The sequence below is a fragment of the Centruroides sculpturatus genome, unplaced genomic scaffold, assembly GCF_000671375.1.
Source record: "Centruroides sculpturatus isolate CEXI.00-Female unplaced genomic scaffold, Cexi_2.0 scaffold774, whole genome shotgun sequence".
NCBI classification, from domain to species: domain Eukaryota; kingdom Metazoa; phylum Arthropoda; class Arachnida; order Scorpiones; family Buthidae; genus Centruroides; species Centruroides sculpturatus.
Window position 1 is genome coordinate 259,242 of NW_019385065.1, and position 20,642 is coordinate 279,883.

A 20,642-nucleotide genomic window follows, 5' to 3' on the forward strand; every position below is an offset into this window, starting at 1 on the left:
TTTGGAGTTGCTCGAGATCTGTGTGAGTCCAATGTATAACTCCAAAAGAGTATGTGAGTACTGGGATGACATATGTGTTTATTGCTTTAACTGTGTGTTTTGCATTTAACTGTGTTCTAAGTATAGCGTTTAACCTACTTTGGTATTCTTTAATTAATCGTTGCTTTATTTGTGTATGTTCTGTTAGTTTGGCCTGTTGGAATCCTAAGTACTTGTAGAACTCGCCCTCTTCCATGGATTCAATAACGTCTTCTTCCATGGATTCAATAACGTCTTTATTATTATTATTATTATTATTATAGATATTTTCAATATGTTTGTTTGTGTTTATTAGTTTATTTTATTATAACTGTATTAATGTAATAGTACTATGTAATAATAGATCAATTGATTCCAAAGGAATTCTATATGTTAATGTTCTGTACTGTACTTAAAATGCCTAATAAAAGTAGCTGAAAAAATAATTTATTGCATCAAAAAAGGGTTTAGATAACAATAGATTTAAAATTGTTTTATTTATTTTGTAGGCAACTTAATTTATATCTAGAAAAGTCAATAGATGTGATAGGTTTCTAGGTCACAAGTTAAACAATTAAGTATAGTTTGTTGACTCTATTAATAATTTAAGTTGTTTAGATATTAAAACTCGTTGTTTTATCCAGATCAGTCAAAATAAAATATTATTTTAATATTTGAAGTCTGAACAATGAAGATAATTATTATTACTAACAAAAAGAGGATAAAAAAAAATCACCTTAATTGTCAGATTTGAATTTTTATGAACAAGTGTTAAAACTTTCAGTTAATGTTAAACTGGTATCAATAATACTTAATCAGATGATAATTCATTTTTAGTTATTAATAATCAATATAATAAATAAAAATTTATTATATTGATTATTAATAACTAAAACAATCAATTACACTCAAGCATTAATAAATCAGTATTATGACTTTTTAAAATAAAGCAATAATTTCCCATTAGTAATAGAAATTTAGATTGTATTGAGATTAAGATTGCAAGAAATATATAATGATATGTATAAATAATAAATAAAATTTAGGTAATTTTTATTTTATTTTTTTTAAAGTTTTACAATGTAATTTATATATATTACTGACTTGGTTGAAATTATCACTGAAGTACTAAATAATTTTAGATGATCAAAACAATTCATGCAGTAATGCCTTCCTAGGAGTTCATAAATGAAACAAAAATTATGTTAAATCAAATTTTATTGAAAGTTTTAAAATGGCTACATCTTCAAAATATGCAGAGTATAGACTACATTGAATTGAACTACTTTGAAAGTGGTACACTGTAAAGCTCACTTTGCAATGGTTAAATTAAAAATTTAAATGCAAAAAATTTACTTAAAATACAATTTTAAGTTTATAATGGATGTAATCTGAAACATCTGAATCATATAAAATTTTAATTAACAAATTTTTAACTGCAATATCAATAAAAAGAAATAACAAATTTTATTATTATTATTTCAGGCAAAATTGTATATTAGCTGATGAAATGGGTTTGGGAAAAACAATCCAGTCTATTGCATTCTTGAATGAAGTATCAGATTATGGAATTACTAGTCCATTTCTAGTAATAGCACCACTTTCTACCATTGGGAACTGGCAGAGAGAGTTTGAGACCTGGACTGATTTAAATGCAATTACATATCATGGAAGGTTAGTACATTTTTATATTTTACAGATATCCATATTTTAAAATTTTAAGTATTGCATTAGAATATCTTTTTATGCTAATGTTTTGTTATTTAATATGTTGTAGATTAAATAATTTCATATCTACAGTGCAATCAAAATTATAAACTGAATGCAAAATATAGTTTTAGAATCCAAAATGTTATTTTATAACAGCATGTGTATTTTGAATACAACTTAAAAATAAACATTTTTATTAATGCACTTTTTTTGTTAACCATAAGACATAATTAGCACAAGTAATTCCATTTACCTTTACAGTCAAAAAATATAAATTCAGTACAGTTGGTAAAATAAAGAAAAGCAATACAAACACTTTTTTCTCAGAAATATTTTAATAAGAAGTAAAACTACCTTTGTTTAGGATAACATCAAAGGTTCACTTTGGCATTGAATCTGTCAAGCTCAATAAAAGATCTTTTGATATGGATTCCCATGCCATTTTTACTTTGTATTATTTGCCACAGATCATCATTGTTTTGATACTGAATGTCATTCTTGTATACATTGCAGACTAGATAACTCCATAGATTTTCAGTGAATTGAATCCGACTTCTGGCTATTTCAGAAGGATAGCACCATTCTTTGTAGACCACTGGCATGTATGTTGCATGAGATACATGCATGGGTGCATTATCCTGTTGGAAAAAGTAACATTTAATGGAGAGAAGCATCCATTCTCAAGAACTTCCACAAGAAATTGTGACAGTAGTGCACTCTTGATAATTCAGGCTAATTATTATATGGGGTTGTTTGGATTCGTGAAAAGTTTATATTAACAGTGTAATAATGTGTAAAGAAAAAGAAGTTAGAAAATAAATATATATTTTTGAAATTTTTTATTTTATATTCAGTGCATAATTTTGTTTTTAAAGTTTGTAGACATATTAATTTAATAAATATTTTTAAAATTTATCTATAATTTTTTTTTGGTTGGAATATTTTATAGAACAAATAAAGAGTGCACTGTATAATGTGAATTAAATTATATTTTTCATGCTGAATACATTGTTGAAATTTAATGATGTTATTAAAATTAAATTTATTGTAAAATATAATAAAAAATAATTTTGTTGAAATGTTGAAATTAAGTATATAATGTATTATTTCAGCTCTGCAAGTCGTAATATGATTCAAGAATATGAAATGTATTATAAAAATGAAAAGGTAATGTTATTTTAAACTTTGTAACTTATTAATTATATCTTGCATTTCTATATATTAATACAATAGAGTTTCAGGTTTGATTATAAATAAGCATATACAGTAATACCCCGAACTTACGTGATAGGTGGGACCGAGCTATAACCATGTAAGTCAGGGTGTAATTTCGCAATTTGTGTAAAATCCAAGTTGGATGTATGTAAGCTAATAAATGTTCTTATTAATCTTATCTCTTCTTTTGATTCATTCATGGTTACAAGAAATCACCACATAGTCTCTCAAGTCTTCGTAGATATAACAAACACAGAAATAAATAACACAAAATAAATTGTATGCGTGATACTTCCAAACATGTAAGCTGAACAATAGTGTGGGGGGAGTAAGTAACCAAGAGTTGCGTGGCACTGAAACAAAAGATGAATCGACGAGATTTGAAAATTGCGTAACTCCGGGTTTGTGTAAGTCGAGGTATTACTGTATAATATGTATCTTTGAAATATTTTCTCTAAATATTAAGTGTTATTACTTTAATATTTCTGCAAGTTCAAAAGAAAATTTTGAACGTTATTTCTGGAATTTTCTACAATTTATATTTAATTTAATGATTAAAATATCAGTATAGCAAATACTAATAAAAAGTTGTATTGTAAAACAGCTGATAATGATTCATCTTATTTTGCATTTTTGTCTATTGGAAGAATTGTAAACTGCTATTTATGAAGGAAGTTTATTATGCTATGTTTATAGAAAACTAGAATGAGCTATTTCTGTTGATTTCAGTGCTATATATATATATATATACTGAGTGGCCAAAAAATTAGAGACACCTCTTATTTGAAAGTAAATCAGTCCAACAGTGATGTAGTGATGTAACAATGCAGAGTTGCTTATATAAGGTATGCTCAGCTTCAGACGACATAGTTATCATAGAAGTTAATATCAAAATGGATAAGACAAAAGATTTAAGTGACTTTGAATGAGGGATGATCATCGATGCAAGAAGAGCTGGTTTCAGTATCTCTGAAACAATGATTCTTTTAGGATTTTCTTGTCCAACAGTATCTCAAGTGTTCAGATAGTGGCAGTTGAGAAAAAAACTTAAAGCGATAAGGACAATTCCAGTTGAAAAAGACTGGTGAACAAGAGATGAAAGACAATTAGCATGCATAGTCTGCAGCAACAGAAGGGCAACAACACAACAAATTACAGTTGAATTCAATGCAGGTGCATCACAAAGCATATCCAATGCACAACAAAACACACTACAAAGAATGGGCTTTAGCAGCAGGAGACCATCAAGAGTGTCTTTGGTATCACAGAAAAATAGGAAAAGGCACCTGTTGTTGGCCCAGGAATGACAAAATTGGACACTTTAGGACCGGAAAAATAGCTTGGTCCAATGAGTCTCATTTTCTGCTTCATCATGCAGATTGCAGGATCAGAATATGGCACAAACAGCACAAATTCATGGACCCCCTCCTGCCAAATGACAATTCTTCAGGCTGGTTGCGGTGGAATTATGGTATGGGGAATGTTTTCCTGGAGTACATTAGGTCCCTTGATATTTATGGACACATCTCTGAATAGAACAGCTTACCTCAGCATCATTGCCAATCACGTACACTTGTTTATGGCTGTAATGTTCCGATGGAGATGGTCACTTTCAGCAGGGCAATGCACCTTGTCACCATGCTCAATTGGTCTCAAATTCGTTTGAGGAACATCAATCATAGTTTAACCTGCTTTCATGGCCAGCTCGGTCCCGACCTCAATTCTATGGAGCATTTGTGGGACGAAGTCAAAAGATCACTTCAAAGCTTGGAAACGCCACCATCCAATCTGATCTAACTTAGAGCTGCCATTATGTTAGCATGGGCCAACATTCCTCAGCAATGATATCAGCAACTTGAGTCCATACTAAGAAGAATATCGGCTGTGATCAGAGCTAAAGGTGGACCAACTCGTTATTAGAGGGTGTGTCTACTTTTTTGGCCACTCAGTGTATAACAATTTGAAATATCTTGAATTGAAAGTGGTAAAATGTTAAACTTCATAGAATATATTACTGAAATGTTAAAAAAATTTTAAAATAAAGTGTAAAATTAGTGAGTTAAAAGTTTTTTAAGTCAAATTTTTGTTTTGTAGGGGGAGAGAATATTGGAAGTATATAAGTTTCAAGTAATGATAACAACATTTGAAATTGTACTTAGTGACTGTTTAGAGTTGAGAGAGATACCTTGGCGTTGTGTTATTATTGATGAAGCACATCGCTTGAAGAATAGAAATTGTAAACTGTTAGAAGGCTTAAGATTATTAAATACGGTAAATAAAATTATTAATATATTTTATTATTGAGCATTTTTAATGAAATTTTTTTATTTCAGTTATTTTTACTTATAAATGCTATTATTATTTATTAATTTAAAATGATTTATTGTCATTTCAGTTTAACATCTGTTAAAATAAATATAGTATAGCTGAATGTATTCTGTGAAGTACAGAATATACTCTGCTAAACTATGAAAATAATTTTATATGGATCTTTTTCTTATATTAATTCTGAAAAAGTTTGAACATTATAGTGAATATGTCGTATTAGAAGATTTATTTTTATTGAATATTTATTATATAGACAATATAACATATCATTTTAAATTGGTTTGAAAGCATGGATAAATCATACTTGTGCATTATTTAATTTATTATTATTGTATACAGCATAAATAGTTTTTCTGTTAAGTTACACATTAATTGGAAAAGATTTGTAATGTTTTAACTTTTAGATATATTTAATTGTTAATAAAAAAACAAAGACAATGTAGCTGACAGATTTCATATCTTACTTTTCCTACTTTCATAATTGTTTGTTTGCTGGAAGTAATTCTGGAATCTACTGAACCAATTTTTAAAATTCTTTCACTATTGGAAAGCTTATTCCTTCCAGATAAACATAGACTATATACTATTTTCATATTAAAAAAGATTAAAAGTATCCTGCTTTTTAAGTAATTGTTCTACTTTTTGTCACCAAGTGATGATACAAGAACATTGCACCTAGTTATGCAAAAAGCTACCAACCCTCAATGTACTTAAACAGAGTAAGTTGTAGTTAGTTTTTCATTTTCAAAAAACACAGCTTTGCTTCTTTGAGGAAATTTACAGTTATTTTTCTATACAGTAATTTCAAACAATGTTTTCAACTTGAACCAATACTAATTTTTCTTTTTAAATAAATTGTATAAAATTTGGGGATTGGTAGTATCCTGCATATTGAGAAATCAATCTAAAACATTTGAACTGACAATATTAGCATACTTAACCTATTCAATGTTGAAATTTTTATTTGTTGCCTGTGATGCCATGTTGAATTTTTGTCAATGTTAAGACTAATTTTTTTTTTAATAATAATCGTGTTTACTGTATCATAAAAAATTATTTTTTTATGTTTCACAAACAAAATATATATATTGAATAATATAAAAATGAAAAAATTTTCATTTTAAAAGTTCATTTTAATATAAAAATTGTGATGCAAAGCAACATCTAGTATCAAAAACGTTGCAATGTAAACACGGAAATATTCAGGGTCAACGTAGGGCAGGTTAAACAAAATTTATTTTTAGGTTTCAGAAAGGATGTGGGATAAATAAAAAAAGCAGTAATACATTAATCATCATTTTTATCAATTTCAAATTTTAAAAAAAGCACAGAACAAAAACAAATAGAAAAAACAAAACAGTGTTGGATTATACAATTATTTAAAGATATGATGCTTTATATAGCTTTAAAAATTGATTGCTTGCTTTTCACTGTAATATGTTATAAAGCTTTTAAATTGATATTGCAATTAACATTTTTCATGATAGTTTGTATTTTTTTTTTTTTAATTATTACATATTCAGTAATTGTAAATGTTTATGAAAAAAGAAGGTTTTAACCTATCCAGGATTATTATTCTAGTAACTAGTGAACAACAGTCTATTTGGTAGGAAAGTTTCATATTAAAAAAATAAGTAAAATTGAAGTATATAATAAATCAACTCTTATCTTTTCTTTCCTTGTTAATGAGAAGATATTTTATCATATAAATATATTGTTGACTGCTTTTGTCCTGATATTTTATCAACGTTCTTTCTCTAAACGATGATTTTTGTTATATTTAATTTGTCATACTTATCCTGATTTTCCTTAGAAAGTTCTACTTTTTAAGTTTTGGAATGCAGTAGGAACACTAACTGGATTAACTACAAAAATTTAAATTATTTCAAAAGAATACTGATAAATGCCACTAACACAATCATTATATTATTGTATTATTACTTATAATTATAATAAAATAATGATTTTTTAGGAACATCGTGTACTCTTAACTGGAACACCATTACAAAATAATGTTGAAGAACTGTTCAGCTTGTTAAATTTTCTTGAACCTAATAGATTTGTATCTACAGAAGCCTTTTTGGAAGAATTTGGTGAATTAAAAACCGAAGGACAAGTAGAAAAACTCAAAGCTGTGAGTCTAAAACTTTTCTCTGTTTGTCTTTCAGTGTTATTTATATTTGTATATTTATTTAAAATATTGACTAAGTAACTACATTATATTATTTGTGTGTGTTCATTTTCAGTATTAATCATATATCAAATATTTCTCCAGAAAATTAAATTTTTTATTATTTTAGATTTTTTATATTTCATAGTCATATATTTCTTTATTAGTTATTAAAACCTATGATGCTTCGTCGGTTGAAAGAAGATGTTGAGAAAAGTTTAGCTCCTAAAGAGGAAACTATAGTAGAGGTAAATTTTTATCATTAACAATATTATCTTTTAATTTTGAATTGCTGAAATTTTATTAAAGAACTGCATTGCCATTTTTCATTTAATTTATTTTATCAAATTGTAAGTGCTAAATGTTTTGCGAGTGTTGTGATAAAAGTGAAGTAACATTCTTATTATTATATATTTTATTATAAGAAGTGTACAATGACAAATTTGCAGTAAAATGTATGCTTTGAATGATTGATATTTTTAGTAAATAAAAATTTTAGTTAGTTCATCAGTTACATTGCTAGAAATATCTATTGATAATTTATTAAAGTGCATTGTGACAGTTGCAGTATGATTTGAATTTAGTTGATATTTTTGTTTGATAGTAAATATTATACAAATTTGTTTTTATTCAGCTTGTTTTTTGTTTATGTGAAATTTTACTTCTAATATGTAAATTTTTAGTTTTCTTATAAATTATAAATACACATAATGGACAACTGTAGTCTCTATTCATTTATTTTTTTAAATTGGGTGATATCTTGTTTCTCTGATTGGTCTACTAATGAGTTTCAGTTTTACATGTTTTGTTAATTTTTATTTTTAGGTTGAATTAACAAATATCCAGAAAAAATATTATCGAGCAATACTAGAAAGAAATTTCACATTTCTTAGTAAAGGTGGATGTGGTTCTAATATACCTAATCTTATGAATACTATGATGGAACTTAGAAAATGCTGCATTCATCCTTATTTAATAAATGGTAAGATGTTTTTATTATTATATGTATTATGTCTACAAATATTTAGGATTCTAACAGGCCAAACTCATGGAACACACTGCTAAATGCAAAACACACATGTAAAGTTGTCAACACATCTTTATGTTGTCTCAGTACTGTCATTTGAAGTTATACATTGTACACACAAAACTAGAACAGTTCCAAAGGAAAACAAACAATATAAACAAAACATTGCAAACACCATTTTAAGTCTTCTGTAGAAAGGCAGACTTTTTCTTGTAAAGACTGATTACAAGATTCACAGATACACTAAATCTTCATTAGAAATAAATACAGTATGAAATTTTTCAACAAAAAACAATCATCAAAATTATGTAAAGTGGTAACTCTTACAGTCAAATATTGTACACCATTACTCTTATACTACACTGACCTGATGCAACATAGTATACAAATACAGACACTATCAGTTGGTCTTGGGTTCAGAAGATGCTTCACAGTTAAGACCATAATGCTCTCAGCCAGGATCCATTTAACAGAACTGCATAGATTCCTCTTTAATTAAAGAGATGTATAACAATCACAAATCCTTCCAAGATCATGTCATAAATACAAGTGACTACAAACAGTACTTCTAGGAATGCCACATGTACACATCTACAAAACTGTATATATGAGATATCACCCAGGTTGCAAATTTTTAGCATATAAAGAGTACTTATATCAACATTACAAAATAGTTTGCAAACAAATGCAAACTATTAAACATCTGAGAACCATACTATAAACACACCTATCAGATTGTAGAAAATAACACACACATAATGTACTTTTGACTGTGCCATATTTGCACACAAAACAATCCATCATATTCATTGATAAACAAAACAAATAGCATATATCATAGACATAGTTGTTTCAAATAACCACAACATACAAAATACAGTGTATACACTGAAAAAATTAGAAAACTTGCAGAAATTTCCTATAAAATAAAGTGTGTGTAGAATATGGATAGAGTACTTATTGTGGCTATTATACCACATACACTAAGTAAAAGTCTTGAAGTATAAATAACAGCACATGTATCAAATTATAAATAGCAGCCATACTAAGCAATATCAATATCTCATAACTAGAAATTCTTAAATTCAAATACATACATTAACAGTACATAACTGTATTAACATTTTTTCTGCAGCTATGCCTTTTTATTAACTAAGTAGTATTATATAATAATTAATAAATCTTAGGCATGTTCTTTTAATGTCAGTGAAAATTCTAATTTTGTTGACTAATTGTAATCTTACTTTTACCTTGCTCAATGTTATCAGTATAGTGTAACCCAAAGTGATTATAATAAGGAGATTCTATTTTATTTTTATTAAAATAAAATCTTAAGCAAATCACCAGTATCAAAATCCATTTATATGAATATCATATAAATATGTATATGCATTGTGTGTTTGTATAAAAGGTATTAAAGATCTTTTTGGAATTCAAAAATTTAAATAGAAATGCAAAATAAAAAATAGGAAAGTATGTGCATTTAATTGAACAATATAAAATCCAACAATGATTAATTAATCTTTGACCTAATTTTTTGGGTTATTGAAGACAAAATTCAAAATATAAAACTATAGAAGAGATTAATTATGAATAGACCAACTCTTTGTTCAGAAGTATAAAAACAGTTAAGAAATGATAATTCATTTGATAAGCATATCTATTAGCTGACATGTTTTGATGCAAAATGTGTAACTCTTATTTCTAAGAGTTACACATTTTGCATCTTAAGTAATTTAAACGACAACATAAGGAATCTATAAAAATCTGAAATAATTTTTATTAGATATTTCTGTAAAGATGTTTATATTTTATATTAATGCTATAAATATTTTATTTTTAGGAGCAGAGGAACAAATAATGCATGATTATAAATCCCAGCATGAAGATTGTGCAGAACTTGCCTTAAATGCTATGATTCAGGCCTCTGGTAAATTAGTTTTAATTGATAAATTGTTGCCACGACTTCGAGCCAGTGGACATCGTGTACTCGTATTTTCACAAATGGTTCGATGTTTGGATATATTGGAAGATTACTTAGTACATAGAAGGTTAGTAAATATTTGAATTTTTTTTTTTTCCTTATTTCTATCTGATTTTAAAATGTTGGAATTACTGTATTTCTTTTAATATCAAAATTTACTTTGATATATAAAACTTGTATTGTGTCGTATAAAACTTGTATCGTATGTATTGAAAAAATTTCATATTCTGATAATAGAATATTTTTACTTTTTCAGGTGTTAATTTTTAATATTGCTTGTTTAAAAATTGAAAAATTTTTTGTTTTTGAATTTACTTTACTTTTACCAAATACTAAGAGAATAAAATTTGGGCAAGAAAATTGAGAAATTTTTCTCTGATTAAATTTAGATTAATGATTTAAACATTTTAAATTGATTTATAATTATTTGAGTCAAAGATCATAAATTAATGTTTATACCAAATTAATTATTAAAACAGATACTAACACTACTAATAATCATCTATAGATATATAGCAGCGATTTCCAATCGGGTACATGCTTAATGGTTTAGGGTGCACAAAAAAATATAATTATATTTATCTGTGTCTTTTTTCAATGCTTTTAGATTTTTTTTTTTTAACTTTTTTACATGTAATTGTACAGCACTGTATAAAATATAATTGACCAAGGAACAGCACTGATTGAGGAACGCACACAATAAAACTTTGCAAAAATAAGAAATGAAAAATAAAACTTAGGAAAATGGGCTGCCATGGGGTATGTAAGTCAAAAAAGGTTGGAAAATGCTAATTTTAGAAGTTGGATGTCAATAGTGAAATTATTTCAACAAAAACAAAAGAAAAATAACAAATGGTAAACAGTACAATGTAATTATTTATATCATATAAGTAAATACATTTGGTGTACAGGACTTAAAATTACAAAGTAGCACAGAGCCTTTTTAATTTTTGTTGCATTTTAAAATAGGATATTATTTCATTTTACAGTGACATTTGAAAGATTTGGCACCATTTAATTACAAAAATGTTTGTACTTTTTACATCTTAACTTCCTCCATCTGAATATTATATGACATTGTATATATCTGTATTAATTGTTAAAGTAATTTCAATAACTAATTTTTTGTGTTTTTTTCTCTAATGAAATAAGATATCCTTATGAGAGAATTGATGGCCGAGTTCGTGGAAATCTCAGACAAGCAGCAATAGATCGATTTTGTAAACCAGGTATGATAAATTTTTATTAACAGTTTATGAATTTAAATATTTTTCTAAATATAGTAGAAACCTGATTATCTGAGATAATGTAGGCTATTACTATCTTGGTTAAATGAAAGTACAGTTATAACTGACAGCCAAAGTCATTTTGGATTAAAAGTTATTAATAAGTTAAAAAATGATACCATATATATAAATCTTTTATAACCCTTTTTTATATTTTTTTACATTTTAGTAACTTTAGTCATTAGAACAGGGTTTTTTTTATCTCATTTATTGGTCTGAATAGAAAGCATGAAAGACTAATTTGTTGATATTTGATTCCCATCAATATTGCATCACTAATCATGTAAATAAGTAGAAAATTGTGGGAAATAGGGACAGAATAGGAAATGTACATTTGTATTTTGGACATATCTTCTCATTTTTGTTTGAATAATTTGCCATGTGTATGTCTAATGCATGGTTTCACTTCCCATACTTTGTGACAAGATTAGTGATATAGCATTGATGTGTATCAAATATCAACAAATTAGAATTTCATACTTTCTATTCATGCTATTATTATTATATCTAGGCAGATGCCATAATAAATAAATGAAAATTATTTACATATTCAGTCAACTCATCTGTTAAAAAAAACCAATAAAAAATTCTTGCAATGAAACAAACTTTGAAGTTGCCCTGGCAAAACTTCATTGTCACAACATTAATTATCACCCAATAAAGCAAACAAAAATTTTATCAGAACTCATTAAACCAAACTGGTAAAATTTCACAACTTCCAAGAAAATAACCCTACTTCCAATAATGGTTGTTTTTCATACATTTCGAAGTGAACATTAAAAAGTGGTACTTTAATAAATGTTCTATTTTGAGTAGAATAGGTTTTCTTCTCCTAGTAACCAAACACCTCCAATTGTAAAGCAATTCAAACATCTGGTTTTAGTGGACCATGCTACCTCACTCAGAAAATAGGGGTTAAAGTTTAAGGATGCCCATCACTTTAAATAAATGTGGTCTATGGTTTCATATAAACTAGTTTGCGTATTGAGGAGTTCATATAGTAATGCCAAATTTAGCTTTTCCTTTGTTCTCTTGGTACTAAAAATTATACTCTGCTGAATAGTGTCAGGATATTGCTCAATGAAATAGATGACTTCATAAATGAAGGTGAGATTAACAGTAATGTTTAGCCATTTAATCCTTCTTTCAAGGATGCAACAGATGCAGTAGACACCATATTCTGCTATCTGCAGTTTGAAAGTGACAGATGAATAACTAAAGATGGCATTTCCAATTGGAAAAAATATATGTGTATTTTCTACTTTTTCAAATGATCCTCAACAGAAAAATATCATCATTATTTTTTGGCTTTTTGTTTAACCACTCTGATATACAGCTCCATACTTAAACATCGAACACAGTCTCCTCCTCATTTTATTTGATTGGAAAAGCATTTAGAAGATTAATTTGTTTTTTAAATAAATTTTATTTTATTTGCCCTTATTCAGTAAAAATTCAAAATATAATTTAGAGATTTTGATTGCTTGTTGAACCTTAACTTCCTAAATTATACAACCTTGACCCTGAAAATTGTTAATACAAATTTTCAATAAAGCGAACTAACTGCTGTTTCCTTAGCAATTCGTATTAGTGCAAGTTGGCTGTATTATTTATTGCAACATATGTGGGAGGAATGGGACACTTTTGGGAAAAATATGTCAAAAACATAAGCAAAGAAAAAAACTCTTGAATATTTCTTTTTTAGCTTGTTAGTTTGAACCATCTGTATCTTCTGAAAAGTATTGGAAGTTTCAATGCTAACATTTGGTAGAAAAATTATAAGTTTTGTATGCTATAACAAGTATCCCACTCCCAAATAAAAGGCAGGAGTGGGACAGTAAATGAGAGAATGGGTCAGTTCATAAAAGGATAACAAATTCACATAAAATTTGAATTAAAATACTTATTTAGCAAATATAAATAGTTATTACTGATGTGTGTGTCTGTACAATGTTAGTTTTACTGAGATAGTCATAATATCAGTACAAGGTTTTGCTTTAAAGTATCTTATAGTATTTTACAACAATATTTTCTTGAAATGCTTGATTTGAGATATTAAAAAAATTTTACTACATGATTATAAATAAACAATTTATTCAGAATACTGTGAATCAACATTTAACTGAGAACATAGATAATGAACCAACAATCACTGCAAATATTTATTGGACATTGTATGTAGATAAATTAATATATTTTTCATAAATAGATTTCAGTTTGTCCAAGAAGTCATCAATATTCTTTTTATTGAAGCTAGTAGTTCTTTCTAAGCTAGTGGATTCAAGTGATTACAATGAAAGCTGTGCAATGATATCCCATAAACCCCTTGAACCAGTCACATCCTGCAGTTTTATTGAGATTCCAAGCACTAAGATGTTTTATTCAAGATAGCAGCAAACTCATATGTCAAATTTCTTACCTGCACTGTTGTCAGGCCATAGTGCATTTTACTTGTACTAAGCAAGTAATTTCTTAACTTTGCTTTTTCCTCCACAGAGAAAACCATTCCACAAATCAGGTTAGACTAGAATACTACAGACTCCTTGTCTGAAATGCTATTAAATTCTTTTACATGTTTTGCTAGTGCTGATTTTGGTAAATTCATGGCTTTTGCAACTTTCCTTATACTTTTTCCCTCGTCACACACCATGTTCACTGCTTGAAGAATCATACTGTTAACTGGTGTTGATTTTGTTGGATCTTTCTTCTTCCATTTATGTTGCATTTTTCCTGAAAATAAAAACAAAGACTTAACACACAAAATAAAATTTAACACACAAAAGAAAATTGTTATTAGGGAGTGGGACACTGTCCCATTCCTCCCTAATAATAATTTAATTATGCAATGTCCCTGTCCTCCGTACTGGGAGGTTTTGTATTATACTTGCTATAACTATACATATGATGGAAATAGCAAGAAAGTAATATAGCAAAATTGTACTATTAAACCCTTCTGGGATCACCGGACGTCTGTCAGACGTCCTGCGTCAGTTTTTTCAGCGGCATTTTTTTCGAAATTTTTCAAAAAATTTCAAAAAATTCAAGTTCTCCAATTTTTTTCAGCTGCAAAAAATGCAATAAATAATTTCCTTATTGCGCGCCAACTTTTCTCGGGAAAAAAAATATAAAAAACTGCCGGCGTCTCACAGAAGCCCTGCGACCCTTCTGCGGAAAAAATTCCCCAGAAAAACGCGATTGCGAGAATCTCTATTGTTGATCGCGACCATTGTGCGCATCTGTATTATATTCTAGTTTTTCAGCGATCGCAGCTTCGATTCGCTCTTTTGTAGGTCGATTGACTTTGTTTAAGCCAATACGTGTTTGGTCACCACCCCTGGGCCATAAATATTTCGGTAATTAGACTCCTCTGCCATTTACAGTAAATCAAACAGTTGGTAGAACACAATCAAAGGGAAACTCCTTCTAAAGTTTTATTGGGTATCTTCTGTCTTTGTTGACATTACTGTAACTAATCACAGACTTGTGAAAGGAAAAATTGCCGCGAAAAGTCCCGCCTCCAACCTTCGAAGTAAAATGTAAACAATCACAATAAATTCGCTTTTTAAATCGTTTTTTTAGCTCTAAACAACTAATTTAACGTTTTTGACATTAAATTAGGCAATTCGACAATATTTAGGCATGTAAATATATTTTTAAAACTATCTAGCAATAAATATTCCCGGGAAACTCCACCTCCCTATAGTAAGTGTATGGAAGATGTTCTTGCTGTTAATTGGCATTAAAATCTTTATTTCTACGCCTATTACGCTCTAATTGGTAATTTATATTATGACAGAATCAACTTTCAACGAATGAGAGTGTTTTCAGAGCCATCTGGTCTGGATTTTCCCGCGAAGAACCAATCCACGTGATCAAAGTCAGAATGTAAACAAACGTTAAAAAATTGCTATATTCTATATTTTAGAGCGTATTTTTACTAGTTTGCATGTTATTTGACTTTACGTAGAGAAGAAGATTTTTTAACAAAAGCTTCCAGCTAAAAAATTAACCGGGAAACTTATTACTTCCGGATGTTGCGTAATCGCAAAAAAAATAACTGATCGCTTATTATAGTGTATTATTGCATAAAGTGTAGAAAAAAATATATAAAAAGTGTCAAATATTCACTATTTGAAGCAGAAATATATATTGATAAACTTTGACACATCGCTTTACAATAACAATCGACTCCCCTCCTGGCTAAGTAATTTGAGACATAGTGTAAATTATGACAATAACTTCTCCCTCGCTCTAGATATAGAGCAGCGGTTTCCTTTGTTTAAAAGAAAACAGATGTGTCTAATTACCAGATGTATTTGTACAAAGTTCAGCGAATCTCGTTTTTATTTGTACTTTGGTTAGAGCAGCGTTATCATCAATATGGAGTATGCACAATTTTTACTGTCAGACACAGATATAGAAAGGAATATATATGATGACACATCATCCGAAAATGAATCGGATATATGCGAAACAAGAGAGGAAGACAGTAGTACTGAAGAAGAAGAAGAGATTGAACAATCAACTTCTCAACAAGGTGAGAGCACGTTTTATATAGGGCGTGATTTTAAAACCTACTGGAATAAATTTCCAACATCGCAAGTAGGAAAAACAAAGCAGCATGACATAATAACGCATCTTCCTGGTCCAATAGGCGATGCCACTAAAGCAACATCCATTATGGATTGTTGGAATTTATTTATAGTAAATGATATTTTAGAATTGTTAGTAAAATTTACAAACGAACAAATTAAAAAAGTACAACCAAATTACGGAAGAGAAAGAGACGCACATCTAACCGACTTAGTTGAAATAAAAGCTCTTATCGGCATTTTATACTTAGCAGGTTGCAAAAAACAAAATCGCTGCAATCCAAATGAATTGTGGACAATGGATGGAACTGGCCTAGAAATTGTTAGAATCGTAATGAGTGAAAAAAGATTTAAGTTTTTACTGTGCAATTTACGATTCGACGATAAAAATTTAAGAAAAGAGCGAATTAAAACTGACAAGTTGGCTGCAGTGAGGGATATGGTGGACATATTTGTAAAATCTTGCCAGAAAAATTATTCTATATCGGAATATTGTACTATAGACGAGAAATTAGAAGGATTTAGGGGACGATGCGGATTTCGACAATATATGCCCAAGAAACCTCAGAGATATGGCATTAAAATTTATGTGTTAGCGGACGCAAGAATGTATTACACTTATAATTTCGAAATCTACTGCGGAAAACAGCCAGAGGGCCCATATTCGATTTCGAATTCACCAGATCAAGTCGTAAAACGATTAATAAATCCTATAACGAAATCAGGGAGGAATTTGACAGTGGATAATTGGTTTACCAGTTATAGCTTATTCTCAGATTTGTTACGGGACAGAATTACAATGGTAGGAACAATAAGGAAAAACAAACGAGAACTCCCTCTTGAATTTACAGATGTAAGAGGTAGAAAAGTCTGTAGTAGCCTATTTGGATTTTCCAAGGATTTAACCTTAGTCTCCTATGTACCAAAAAAAAACAAGAATGTCTTGCTTTTGTCCTCTTTTCATCATAACGACACTATTGATGATACTACAGGTGATCGTAAAAAACCGGAAATAGTTACCTTTTATAATTTGACAAAAGGAGGAGTCGATACGTTAGACCAATTAACTGCAAATTATAACGTTCAAAGAAACACGAGAAGGTGGACAATGGTAATTTTTTATTGTTTTTTAAATATTGCAGGTGTTAATGCACACATTATACACCACAGTAATAAGAACACAACAAAAGATATAAGCAGGAAAGATTTCTTAAAACAGTTAGCAATAGAACTAATGTTGGAACAAATTGAAAGAAGAAAACATATGCACTGCCTTCCAAAAGATATAAGAGAAAGCGCCGAAAGGATATGTCCGTCACCCAGCACATCTGAAACTTCTGTAGAAGAACAGAAAAAGAGAGGAAGATGTGCAGAATGTGGAAGGAAAAAAAATAGATATACAAAGTATAAATGTAAAAAATGTAAAAAATTTTTATGTTTGTCACATGTAACACCTATGTGCAAAAACTGCAGTGAAGAGAAATGAATTTCTGTTTAGTTTTCTTCAATGCAGTTCCTGTGTTGAAAATATTGCTAATGATTGTACAGTACTTTTCATGTTATGTATATATTTTAATATTTCTTCCTTTTATATTTTTGTATTAGTAGTTATAGACGATGTTTCTTGTATATACTTGATTTTTATCATTTTATATTTTTTGTATCATTAGTTTGTTTCACGTAAACGATTTAAATAAATTTTGTTAACTTTTTTTATTTGGGTTGTTTGTTTATATCGCATAAATTTAATACACCAACGCATTCACATAAGCCGTTATTCCGTGTTTTTAACTATCAAAGCAATAAAACTAAGTGAAGATAGTAGATGTAAACAAAAACGCCACACCCCTTTTAAATTTAAAAGTCTCTGACAAGGTCATAAACACAGTGGGGTCTCAATTGCTTTTTGTAAGGGGAGAACTAATGGACTTAGAACCTTCTGACTTCTTTTGTTCGAAAGATAAGAAAATATATGTAGCTAACAAATGTTTCAAATTAAATAGAACGTTAAGTTTTTAAAATTTTTACCCTTTTCCTAAAAAATTAAAAATTTTAAAAATACTTAAATTTTAATTACATTTAATAATCGTAAACTGTCAGACATTTGCAACAAAAATAATGAAAATGGGCGATTCTAGCCCGATTTTAAAGCGAGATATCGGAATTTATTATTACACTCAGCGAAGTCTTATACTCTGCGAGAAATCGCGTTTGTCCACGCGATAAATAACAGCGACAAAAATTTTAAAAATTAATTACCCTAAAACAAATTGCGCTAATTGTACAATTTTTGTTTCTTGCATAACTATTTCATTTAGGTATTGATGCAAATGCATTTTTTTGATTAAATTTCGAGAATATTTTTAGTTATAAATAAAAGAATTTACGCCTTCGACATCATGTCGTAAATTGCCGAATTTTTGATGGTCCACCCTGTATTTTTTTGGTTGCTTCATTTCATGCACAGAAAACATTTATATCTAAACTATCAGCAAGAAATTTTGATGGATTCTGTAATATTTTGAGCGATGTCCATTTTTATATTTGGTGATCGATTTAAGCCTAACACACGACTATATCACATTAAAAATTGAAAATAAAATTAATATGTAAAGATCTAAGAAAACTATCTGTTAAATATTGAAAAAAACATTTTTATGAGTAAAATAAAGTAAAAACTTTGTCAATTAGTCGATTTACAACTCAGAAGAGAAGTGTTGAAAATAGAGTCATAAAACAATTAACGTTTATTGACTTTCGCGGTAGGGGGTAACGCGGGGTCTGATGACAAATTTTCTCGCAGTAGTGAGAAAATTCTACTCACTTCACTTGAAAGTGTAATATTTCTTCCCCATTTACAAACAAACCCGATAGCAATCGGTGAAACAGGAGATAAATTACAGCGAGTTGAAACTTGATATGTTTATTTTTTGCGTTTTTCGTATCAAATTACATTAAATTCGATGCAAATAAAGCATTTGTGCCAATATAAAAATATTTTACACTGTTCGAAAGTAGAGAAAATTGCGAAAACAAAGATGTAATTATAATTTTTGAAGCGAAGCCAATAATTTTACAATTTTAGAAAAAAAAATGGATTCTGTGAGACTCTGCGGTCGCTAAGTTACGCGATGTGGGAAGGGTTAAAATATTGCTTTCAATTCTTGTATTAAGCATTAAAAGTTATCTTAAACATAAAATTTTAGATTACATCAGATATTGTATTAATATTTACCTGGAGCATTGTAATGTAATTTTCTTTTCTAAAGCCTTTTCTGTTGAAACAATTCATCACCCATTTTATAAGAAAATGCAAGTGCTGTCACTCTCACTTGGAGACAAATAAAGAATTACAATAAATAAATAGGAGATCAGAAAATTCAGGTGTTCCATTCCTCTCTCTTCTCCCCTATATAGATATACTGTATATAGAAAGAATGTACTGTACGGTATATATACTCATTTAAAATAATTTCTATTGTGTGTATGCATGATAAGATTTCATTGAATAATTGAAAATTTATGTGTAATAGAATCCACTAATTTATTTTTTAAATTTTTTAACATTTGAATTTGTTAATCACAGTTTTCATTTTAATAAAAAAAATTCCTTGACTGTGAATTTAGTATGCAATATTCTAATAATATATACTTTTGATTACAAGTTATTTTGTAATCTAAACATAATTTGGTTTTAATAGCATAAGAAATAGTTTTTAAAATATTTAAATTAAATTACATAAATCTTAAATAATATATAATAAAAAAATGTTTCTTTACTAGATTCTGACAGATTTGTATTTTTACTGTGTACAAGAGCAGGAGGATTGGGAATAAATCTTACAGCTGCAGATACTGTTATTATTTTTGATTCTGATTGGAATCCTCAAAATGATTTACAAGTAAGTGCAATGTAAATTCAAATAAATGTGCTATATATATTATTAAATAAAATTATATGAAATTATTTATATTTTAAACACACTTTAAAGACATAATGATGATTTCTTTTCTGATAACAAAACTTTAATGAATAATATACTTAATTTGTTTTTAATAACACTTATATAAGGTGAGGATGTATATAAAAATATACCTATTCCTTTTATGAGCAGAAATAAATTATTATAGTATTTTTAAGTACTGATCATGAATATAGTTTGTAAGAGGACTGAGGAATTGGAGGTCAGAAAATTATTTACTTGAATGGCTAAGGAATTGATTTATCCATTGAAAAGAATCTTAGGAATCTATTTACATAAAAGAATCAGATTTCTCAGATCTACTTTGGTTCATTTCTTCTTTCAGTGGT

General features: G+C 28.3%; 2 protein-coding genes across 2 annotated transcripts in view; both read left to right on the top strand.

The window, feature by feature from the left end:
- LOC111634159 (chromodomain-helicase-DNA-binding protein 7-like) overlaps positions 1-20,642 on the top strand; it is a 188,373-nt gene that overhangs the window by 101,202 nt on the left and 66,529 nt on the right. Inside the window, exons 12-20 of the mRNA XM_023378865.1 lie at positions 1,475-1,692; positions 2,841-2,895; positions 5,038-5,214; positions 7,244-7,405; positions 7,609-7,689; positions 8,267-8,423; positions 10,312-10,519; positions 11,605-11,681; positions 20,114-20,232. Of these exons, the coding sequence (XP_023234633.1) occupies positions 1,475-1,692; positions 2,841-2,895; positions 5,038-5,214; positions 7,244-7,405; positions 7,609-7,689; positions 8,267-8,423; positions 10,312-10,519; positions 11,605-11,681; positions 20,114-20,232 (1,254 nt within the window). The remainder of the gene's footprint in view (positions 1-1,474; positions 1,693-2,840; positions 2,896-5,037; positions 5,215-7,243; positions 7,406-7,608; positions 7,690-8,266; positions 8,424-10,311; positions 10,520-11,604; positions 11,682-20,113; positions 20,233-20,642) is intronic.
- LOC111634157 (piggyBac transposable element-derived protein 4-like) lies at positions 14,899-18,079 on the top strand. The gene has a single exon (XM_023378862.1). It carries the CDS (start codon positions 16,119-16,121, stop codon positions 17,814-17,816), a length of 1,698 nt encoding a protein of 565 aa, XP_023234630.1. The 5' UTR covers positions 14,899-16,118; the 3' UTR covers positions 17,817-18,079.

Coding starts and splice junctions, on each gene's coding strand:
- LOC111634157 (XM_023378862.1), top strand. CDS start 16,119: ATGGAGTATGCACAATTTTTACTGTCAGACACAGATATAGAAAGGAAT.